General features: G+C 34.5%; 1 protein-coding gene across 1 annotated transcript; it reads right to left on the reverse strand.

Moving 5' to 3' along the window:
* Nucleotides 1–3,003: 3,003 nt before the first annotated feature.
* Nucleotides 3,004–10,548, reverse strand: LOC110308154 (prolactin-3B1). Its single transcript, XM_021180535.2, has 5 exons — nucleotides 10,515–10,548; nucleotides 9,122–9,279; nucleotides 6,591–6,698; nucleotides 4,552–4,731; nucleotides 3,004–3,192 (listed from the first exon to the last, which is right to left on the reverse strand). Exons 1-5 carry the CDS (start codon nucleotides 10,546–10,548, stop codon nucleotides 3,004–3,006), a joined length of 669 nt encoding a protein of 222 aa, XP_021036194.1.
* Nucleotides 10,549–11,057: the final 509 nt, after the last annotated feature.

Genomic DNA, 11,057 nt, shown 5'->3' on the forward strand with positions numbered 1-11,057 from the left:
CCCATATTAAAATAGAAATGCAATGAGGAAAATGATATTCAGAATCATAGTTCTCTCAGTATGAATGACTTCTCCGTCTTACCTATATCACAGCAACTCTTGAGAGGTATTGGAGAAGAGCACATGTTGCTTTTAATGCCAGGATCAGTAAGAAAAACAATGAGATTTTGCTCTTAGTCTGTTATCAGTGACAGAAAAATATGATTGTCATCTCTGATTTGCATTGCTTTTGGCAATGCTTGTTAGTTACTCTCTTGGTAATGAAATAGAAGTTGCAATGAAATCTCATGGACATTTTACAGGAAACATGCAAAACATGTGAAGAAAAAAAGCAGGCCACATGGTAATAGCAAAATCTACTCCCTGAATCTTTTTTGCCAAGGGATTAAGATTGAAGACTTGAAGTGAATAAATCATATCCCATTTAGGATTTATGTGATACAATCTTTAAATAAGCTTTTGAAGTCTTGGTTTCCTATGATACTAGTAATGCCTTATATTTCACAACTTGTAAGGATTAAATGAATTGATACCAATGGACTACTCTATGACAGTTCTATATAAGTATACTTGAGCAAGTGCACACCTCTTCCTACAAAGCTGTTTCTTCATTTGTTATTATTATAATCACCCTTTATTCAGGATAATAGTTTGTGTGTAGGTTACACGTTCTAGTAATAAACATGAAGGGGAAATAAATTATATATATGAATGATGTGCACACATAAGATGTTTTGTGTAAATCATATTTAGATTGTTAATGAAAGATATTGAATAGATAACAAGAATTTTACATTATAAATGATGAACTATACAGTCTTCCTCATAGTATAGGTTGTCACCAGGAACAAGGTCAGGTAGAGAAAAGAGCTCTCCCTTCACTCATTTTGCTTGAAATATAAGACAAAGTATTATAGTCATGGAAGGCTTATCCAGAGACATAGTAAAGTATAGTCAAGCAAGAGTGTCCAATACAGATTAAAGCATTTCAGGGATATTAAGAATGCTGCCAATAAAAATATCCTTATAAATCAATTTATGACCTTGCTGTGACATGGAAAAACCTTTGTATTAGAGTGTAAATTATCAGCTGTATGGTGTGATTGTCTGTCTGTGGGATTCTCTTCTCTTGTATCTGAGATTAACACCGCTGTGTTCCCAGAACAACTAGCTTGTGCATTACTTCCCTTGTCTTTGTAAAAACAGGGAAGTAAGCCTGCTTGTGCCTGATGGACTTGTTCACTACTTTCTGTAATAGTCCTGGAGGCAGTGTGGCAGGTGCTTTATCAGAGTTTGTGTCAAAGTTATCCTACTATATTTCAAAAGCTAGACAGATTAAAAAAGATTTCATTTCTCGGGGTGGTATATTGAATTAATAGATATATGACCATATTAGTCATGCATTTCTTAGGTGTAATTTTTTGTTGCAGATGATATCTAGATAGAAATTCAAAAGGAGAAATTAAGCAAAGACTGTCTGCCTACGTTTTCTTTCCATTGGATAATCAATCTAATTCTCCACCTTCCAAAACTCTTCCCTTCTTTATTATTATTGTTTCCTGCCTCTTCTTAATGATAATTTTCAAAACAAAGCACTATAAAACACACATACTCTCAAAACAATAAGAATTGAAGCATCACATTTTTTAGATTTGTGATGAATAGTATACCATAATTATTGCTTGTCCATAGTTACTAATAGCTGGTCCTATGGCCACTCAGTAATTTATTTTCTTTAACTAGATGTTATAAAATAAAATACTTACTCTGTAGTACAGTGGTCTCAAACTTCCTAATGCTATGACCCTTTAATATATTTCCTCTTGTTGAAGCCACCCTCATTTATAAAATTAATTCTGTTGCTACTTTATAAGTGCTATGTACTGTTTTGCATTGTAATGTATATATCTGACATGCAGGATATCTGTCTGATATGCAATCTCTGTGCAAAGAGGATTCAAACCCCACAATGGTTTTAAAGCACAAGTTGAATACCACTGCCCTAGAATCTCCAAAACAATAAAAGACCATTGGAATTGTTGCTAGTTGTCTTTGTGAAATTAGACACTATTCCTTAAGATGTTCCATTCTTTGGTCACATTACTTGAAGAAATAATTCTAAGCCAATGCACAAAGTGTCCCCTCCTTGTAGTCTAACTCTTATATCATTGGAATATGCCATAATATATAATATTATATTTATTAAAAATAAATTTTATGTATTCTGACCTCTGGTTTCCTCCCCTAAGTCTTCCTATATCCTCCTCATATTCCCACTCACACAAAACCACAGCATTTATTTCTCTCTAATGTTAGAAAACAAATAGAAAACAAAAATTCCTATTATGAAATTAAAAATCCTGCAAAGACATCATTAAGTTAAGTTTGTTTTATCCTTCTATTACTGGGCATGTTCCTGCCTTGAGTGTGGTTTGTTAATCCAATGAGACTCTATTGGAGAAGCCTCATTTTATTTTTTGAGCAATTATCAATTTAAAATAGTTTGAAGATTAGAAATGGGGTCTTGTGTCCACTTCCTTTTTTAGTCCTGGGAGTCAATTGTATAACAATTGTGTTGTCTGTCAAGTGACTTTGAGAATGTTTTCATTGCCTGTAGTTTGTTTTTTTAACCTATACCCAGACTTCCATCTTTGTGGCAGAATGGATCCACTGATTAGGAACTTCTTGCTTAGATTCTAATATATTCAGCCATCTTCACTCATTCTGACCAATACCAGTACTCACTTAACTTTTGAAAATTAAACGTATTTGTGAAGAATGTTTGATATGAATGTCATGAAACAATTACTGAATTCTATATTATATGCCCATGAAACATTAACAAATCTTAAAATTCAATTTAGCATTTGCAAAGAATCAGTTTATTTGGGGGTAAGATGACAACTAAATCTAGAAAGGCACCGAAGAGGGGAAAATTCATTGGTGCTTTGAAGGTCTAGATCACAAGGGACCTTCTAAGAGACAGAGAAGAGGAATAGATGTTCAGCAGTTGTTGTTATGAACATCGCGACACTTCAGGACCTTGAGGAAATTGTCAACTTTATGTGTATCCCTGCGCACGCACCGCCATAAGGTTCTAAGAGCACTGTTCTTAGTGGACTCATCAGATGACTGCAAATCTGACCATGCAGACCAGAAAGTATAGTCACTTGCAACAGCTCCTGGGTAAACCTAAATATAGAAAAGAAAGCGATTATTTAGTTTATTGGTATTATTTTGGAAACATTCCATTCTTTCATCTGAGTGCATAAAGTATGTATATGTACTGACAGCACATGTATAGGAAAGCTTGTGTGTGCATTAGTAGATCAGAGCTCAACATTGTTTAAAATTCCACTTCTGACTTTTATCTTTCTCGATTGATTTGTGTTCACTTAAGACAGATTCTTTCATTCACCAAGGACTTTTCTGTGATATCTGTTATGCTGCCTTTGTAATGTTTGTATATTAAGCAATATTCACTAGATCTCTTTATTTTTTATGTACATTCTGAGATGTAGTTCTTAGCTGGCAAGGAAGGCATCTATAGACTAAGACAACTTTATTTGCCTTGTTCTCTAAAACAGAAAAACATTGAATTGTGATTGTTAGAAAATTTATTAGTATACAGCAGGTTTGTAATTCATATGAGCCAAATTATTATAAAAGCATTAGGCCTCTAAAATTAAATATGATATAGGAATACATATTTTCTTATGTGTCATTGATCTCAGATGAAGTATATTCATATGAGAGTATACCAAGTAATGGAGAATAAGAACATTGAAAAGTATTTGTGTATTTGGTCAAAGGACAGTAAAAAGGAGTAGTAACTTCTCAGCACATTCCTAAGGATCATTAATATTATGATTTTAGGGACAGTAATATCTTTTTATTCCATCTTTAAATTTGGCCAGTTCTTCAGATAATGTATTCTTCCAAATTTTTGAACATACCAAACATATCTTGAATGTGTTAAGGTTTAGGAGTTCTAAGACTGTTATCAGATTTTCTGTGTTAGTTGGGGATATCCATTGTACCTATTGAGGCTACTTTCTGAATTCCTATGAGAAAAATCTACTTTCTATTGAGAGTTCTGATGTGTGTGATTCTTAGTAAAGATCCTGAAGAAGGTTGGATTTATAAACAGCAACTCCTTATTGGCAAGGCTGCTACTGGATTTTATATATGATATAATATATATTTATTACTAATGTATTATTGTATTATTTTATATTTATTTATTTATTTAAATATAAATTTTTATCTCAGAAATGGAAGATTGAAAATTTTCACTTCTTAAACAAATCACCTCTTCCATGTAGGAGATAAAAAGTGAGTGGTCTTACCCTGTTGAATATGATCTCCAGTCCTTCCATATAGTTATTACATATGTATTATTGTATTATCTATCTATCTATCTATCTATCTATCTATCTATCTATCTATCTAAATATAAATTTTTATCTCAGAAAAGGAGTATTGAAATTTTCACTTCTCCGTAAACAAATCACCTCTTCCATGTAGGAGATAAAAAGTGAGTGGTCTCACCCTATTGAATATGATCTTCAGTCCTTCCAGAAGCCCTTGAATTCTTTCCTCCAACTCCTTTGCTCTTGACAGCAGAGTATCAGGTACATGTGGAAGGGCAGCCACTGCTGCCACCATGTGTTTCATAGGCTCTTCCCAGGCTTGTAAAATAGTGATGGACACTTTCAGAAGGTCTTCTGACTAAAGAATCACGAATGCCCCATTAATATAGTAAAATATACCAGGGGTTGATACATATGATGGCTGAATGAAGGTTTCCACTACAGCATACATTGGTTAAGACTAAGAATCTAGAAAACATTTTTTAGTATTTGATATGCAATATAAAAATAATAATATTCTGTCACTGAATTGCAATTTGCTCAAATAAAAATAATTTTCATTAACAATGATTTCCTGGTGTATGTAAAACTGGTCATGTTTGGTTTTCACTGTATATTTTAGTCCTGCTGATATTGTTTTATTTGAGAGCTTTTCTTGTCCATGAGAAACCAAGCCCTGTAGGTATTGACTGAGCACTATCCTTATCTATGAGATTTTATTGAGATGAAAGTAGATGTTAATACTGTCAGATATTCTGTGGCACAAATCACTTTCATATTAATGAAACTCTTACTCATTCACATATGTACTTGTCTTCTACATGGCATTATAGAATATTAAAATAGAAGTAAAATGAATAAAGGATGGCTTTACATGACTTTCCCCTTTCCTCTAGAAGAGAACTCCATTGTTTGGTCAGGAACTGGAGAGCAAGGCATGAGTATTACTATTGACCTCAACATGGATTTTTGATCTTTGAGCATCTGCTCATTTTCTGAAAAGTATATGAGTACCATATATGATTCTCAGTTTTTGCTTCCATGTCTGTTAGCTACTGTCCTGGTAATGAAATAAAAATGAAGTCCTGATGGAATCTCAGGGGTATTTTACAGGACATGTGTAAAGCATGTAAAGTAAAAATGCAGGCCAAAGGATGATAGCAAAATCCATTTCCTAAATCTTTGAAGACTAGGGTTTAGGATTAAAAGTTTGAGGTGGACAAATCTCAGACCCATATTCTTTTTAGGATTAATGTGATTCAATCTCTATTTTGCCTTTTGTAGCTTTAGTTCCTTATGGTCCTAATAATGCCGCACATTATATAACATTATGAGGATTAAATGAATCAGTGTTAATTGACTGCCTTCTGAGGATTCTAGACCTCAGTTAATTCTCACACTTCCTCCACCTCTTCTCCTCCCATTGTCATTACCCTACTCAGACTTTATTGAGGAGAAAAATTTACATTTATGTTTCTGTTATTAGTAGTGCACATGGAGGGGAAGTTGATTACAAGCATGAGAAGTACACACAGAAGAAGGTTTGTATTCATCATATTCAGTTGGTTATGAAAGATACTAAGAGAGAAGATGTTACAGCAATTATACTTTAGCAATGTTGAAATATGCAATTCTCATCACTGTCAAGAGAAATTAATGTATGTTGAGGAAACTTCTTTTCACTTGAGATATAAAAGGAGGCTGAGTTCTTATGAGATCTTCTTAAATAATGAAAAAAAGAAAAATAGGACCCAGTTTCAAATTTTAAAAAAAGTGACAAGGCATTGATCAATAAGTAATATGTCTCCAGATGAGAGTTTAGTGTGTTTTCCATAAACAATACTGTTTCTGAAACCCTTCCATATATAAATAACTGTAAAATGAGCCAGGAATTCTCAAGTCATATTAAAGCTTCTCAAAATATATTAGTGATAATCTCACAGGAAATGTGCTATTAAAACACAGTGCTCTGAATGGTCAGTATATTAACCTGCTATCATATGAAACAAGCATTTGTCTTATAATGAAATTATCAAGCATAAAACACGATTGTCTGTTGTTATTTCTTTGCTTTTCTTGTATCTAAGATTAGCTCATTGGCTATGGGCCCAATAAGCACACAAAGCACAAGTATGCTGTATATTACTTCAGGAGTGGTTGGCTCTTTGTTTGGTTGTTTGTTTGGGTTTTTTGTGTGAAGACCAGGGGAAAACTTACTTTTGTATGGTGGACTTGCTCACTGTTTTCTGGAGTAAGGATTTCAGCAGTGTGGCAGGGGCTTAACATGAGGTCATATGTCCAAGCTGTCCTACCAAACTTCATTTCCTGCAAGAAATAGAAAAGTTTCATTTGTTAGAGACAAGTATTGAGTAATTTTATTTGTGGCCACATTAGAACTTAATTTTGTTAATTTAAATTATTTTAACACATAAGAATACATAATTAAAACAGGAATAAAGACAACCTACCTGAGCCATTTTCTATACAATCTAATTTTTAAACTTCCAATCCTATATCTTTCTTTACTATTTTATTATTATTTTCCCTTTCTAAATGATATTGTTTACATATAAAGCACCAAAATAAACATACTCTAAAAATTCATGGTTTAAGCATCACCAATTTTAGGTTTGAGGTGAGTGCTATAAAATAATGCATACATTTTCATAGTTAAAAATATCTGATCTTTTTGGCACACAATTATCTTTTTAATTTAATTAAGCATTGCGGAATTAAATAATTACACTCAAGTCCACAACCCTATATAAAAAGCAATCATAAAAATCTAGGTATATTCTAAGGCAATATTTACCAATGGAAAAAGGAAGATTTTTTTTCTTTTTTTTTCATTTATTTATTTATTTTAATATTTTTATTAGGTATTTTTCTCATTTACATTTCCAATGCTATCCAAAAGTCCCCCATACCCTCCCCCTCACTCCCCTAGCCACCCACTCCCACTTTTTGGCCCTGGCGTTCCCCTGTACTGGGGCATATAAAGTTTGTGTGTCCAATGGGCCTCTCTTTCCAGTGATGGCTGACTAGGCCATCTTTTGATACATATGCAGCTAGAGTCAAGAGCTCTTGGGTACTGGTTAATTCATAATGTTGTTCCACCTATAGGGTTGCAGATCCCTTTAGCATCTTGGGTACTTTCTCTAGCTCCTCCATTGGGAGGCCTGTGATCCATCCAATAGCTGACTGTGAGCATCCACTTCTATGTTTTTTAGGCCCCGGCATAGTCTCCCAAGAGAAAGCTATATCTGGGTCCTTCCAGCAAAATCTTGCTAGTGTATGCAATGGTGTCAGCGTTTGGAAGCTGATTATGGGATGGATCCCTGGATATGGCAGTCTCTAGATGGTCCATCCTTTCTTCACAGCTCCAAACTTTGTCTCTGTAACTCCTTGCATGGGTGTTTCATTCCCAATTCTAAGAAAGGGCAAAGTTTTTGAAACTTCCTTTGGCAATCAGCAAAATTGTAGATCTGTATGAAGTCTTGTACAGTTGAAGGATTGTGAATGTAGAAAATGGAATGAAATCAGCACTAGAATTAGCATGGCTAGAAGGATATTTATCCACTGAAAGTCTAAAGATATATACTCCATATTTTCAATTTTACATGGAGATTTCTTTGTTTGATCCTCATTGATTTGTCCTATCCCAATCAAGTATTCCTACAAGGAATAGAGAAGAAGTGTCCTTTTCAAAACTTGTCCTACTATTCCCTAGAAAATTAAAAACAATAATCCAACCCTCATTATTGATGTGTTTATGAGTAGGTTCCCTCCTTACATGGTTTTCTATAGTTTAATTTTATTATTCTCATACACATAATTACAAGGCAACTCCTCTAAAATAAAAGCTGAGTAAAAATGTCCGCATAGATAGGATAGAATTTCACAGTGCACTCAATTGATGATTTTTGAACATCATATCAAAATGTTGTTTAAAAAAATTTCATTAATAAAAATTGAACATTTACTAGTTGCTTTACCTGTCTCATTTTCACTAAACTTCCCTATACCTTTGTTCCATGTTAAATATCTGCTTTTCACTTCTAAAATAATCTTGTTTGAAATTTGTCTTGTGATGTCTTCTGTTTGATGAGTAGGGTTTGATGATTGCCTCATTGGAATAGAAACAAGGTCAGAGACACCACAAGAAATTACACAAAACCAATAAACACGGACTCACAGGGGTTCACTGAGACTACAGTGACAATCACTGCAGGGCTCTAAACATGGACCCTCTGTATATATGTCATAGTTGATTATCTTGGTGTTTTTTTGTGAGATTTCTAATAGAGGTAGCAGGAACTATTTCTGACACTTTTGCCTGCTTCAGGAGCAAAGGTATTACTTGTATTATTACTGGGTTTCCTTGTACAACTTTAAAATAAGCAAAGATGTCTAATCTTATTGAAACTTGATATGCTATGTTTGGTTAATATCCCTGGGAGGCCTGACCTTTTCGGAAGGGAAACTGAGGAGGAGTGAATCTGAATGGAAAAGAGGGTGATGGTGGTGGCAGTGATGGAGGAGGTGGGAGGTGGAGGATAGATGAGGTAACTATGAGAGAAAAATAATAATGTAAATAGGTAGATAGATGATAGATAGATAATACATAGATACACAGAGACATAGATACATAGATAGATGATAGATAGATAGATAGATAGATAGATAGATAGATAGATAGATAGATAGATAGATAGACAGATAGACAGATAGATACCAGAAATACTTACAAATTCCATGAAGACTTTTGAAGCAAGATCATGGGCGTTGTGTGACACCATAATCACACGTTGGTATAGGCTTTCAGTGGGCATTTGATAATTTGGTAAGGAAGTCACCTTCTCCCAGACAAGCAGGTTTGACACTGCCAGCAACAGGAGTGCCCCAGCTATAAAGAGAAATGATGCTGAAATCACCTATTCAAACGACACTGTAGAGGATATACTGTCTGTCCAAAGTATTCTATGCTTGCTTCTGTACAGATGCAATCTGAAATAACTTTGCTCAAGGAGAAACCATAGGTGAGTAGGGAGATTACTCCCTACACACAAATAGCTTGGAGGATTCCCTCAGCTTGGGTTCGTCTTAGCACAGCTTCTCAAGTTTGTAAACATTTTCAGCTGAGATTAATCCTGAGATAGAATCCTCAAGCCATTCTCTGTATACTTTAAAGAATTGGGAATTTATGTTCTTTTATCACTTCATTAAATAAATTTTAAGTAGTTTATTAATTTGATATTTCTTGCAAATGTCATTTGAAACATGAGGTGACTCGCTAAATTAGGTCTTTTCTTTTTTTGTTGTTGTTGGTGTTTGTTTGTTTGTTTGTTTGTTTGTTTGTTTTTTGAGACAGGGTTTCTCTGTAAAGCCCCAGCTGTCCTGTAACTCACATTGTAGACCAGGCTGGCCTCGAACTCAGAAATCTGCCTGCCTCTGCCTCCCAAGTGCTGGGATTAAAGGCATGCACCACCAAGCCTGGCATATTAGGTCTTTTCATTTGCCATTTATTGCACTTACTAAATTGGTAGTCACAAAGCTACTGTCATTGTCTACCTAAGGTTCTAGACAATAATTCTTCCTCAAGTAGAATTATTTGAGCAGGGAATGATCTAAGCCTTCACACCAGATAATGTTACTGCTTTTTTCTGTGGCTAACACAAATAAACTATTGAATTCTATGTTCTCAAAAAAGTTCAACTTCTCGATTTCAGCCACAAGATTATTTTTTGTTGTTTCTTGTTTCATTCAATATTAGGGAAGAACATTACAAGCAAATGTGAATTTGGAATCTGTAACTGTGTCCATTTTTGTCCTTGTATCAAATAAAAAATTAAAACAGTAAGGAAATGCAAAATGTCTATGGACTTTGCAGTTACAACTTTCCTCAGACAAGGTGGATGCCCCTAGAGAACCATTGATCTCAGACTTGATCCAGCAACTCCTGACAAAATTCTAATTTTCAGTTCAATGTGGACATATATATATATATATATCAGTTACTCATGGAAAGCAACAGTTCTCCAGATACTATAGAACCAAAACCAACCTAGACTGTATTCTATTCAAACCATCATTATGAGAAAGCATAGAAATGAAACAATGTGTGGCTGCAGAGCTACTTACAGAAGGAGCATGGTTGACTCAAAGACAGCTGCATCCCTGAGGAGTTCTCTTGAAGTGCTGACAACACCAGAAGGCTGCTGTTCCCCGAGTGCTGCCTTCCCTCAGCAATTTGCCTCCCATATATACTAACAGATTCTCCCCAAGGTCATCCAGGTCACCAGACAGAGGGAAGGATGTGTTTTGTCAAGGTAAAGGTTCCTAGATTATATCCCTGTAGGAAGTATAAACATATTCCTTACTCTTGTCACAGTCCTGTTTCTGTATGAATTGTTTTGCAGTTTGCAAGAATGCAGGGTTCAAATTACTTCAGAAATCACAAAAGTCATCTTGGTTCCATAGTGACACAGAACCAGGTTAGTAAGAAAATATGTTTCTTTAAACCTTTTCTCTAGATCAAAGGTCTATATTCTCTCTACTGTTCCTGTCATCTGTTAATTCCCCTATGTGTTTCAGGTGGTAATGAAAGCCCTCCATAAGTTCTATTTTAGCTTTGACTGGCACATCACAGCAATGTTCCATTATTCTTGGCATTTAATTAAAAGA

This window comes from Mus caroli, unplaced genomic scaffold, assembly GCF_978045245.1.
Source record: "Mus caroli unplaced genomic scaffold, Mus_caroli_1 scaffold_15, whole genome shotgun sequence".
NCBI classification, from domain to species: Eukaryota; Metazoa; Chordata; class Mammalia; order Rodentia; family Muridae; genus Mus; species Mus caroli.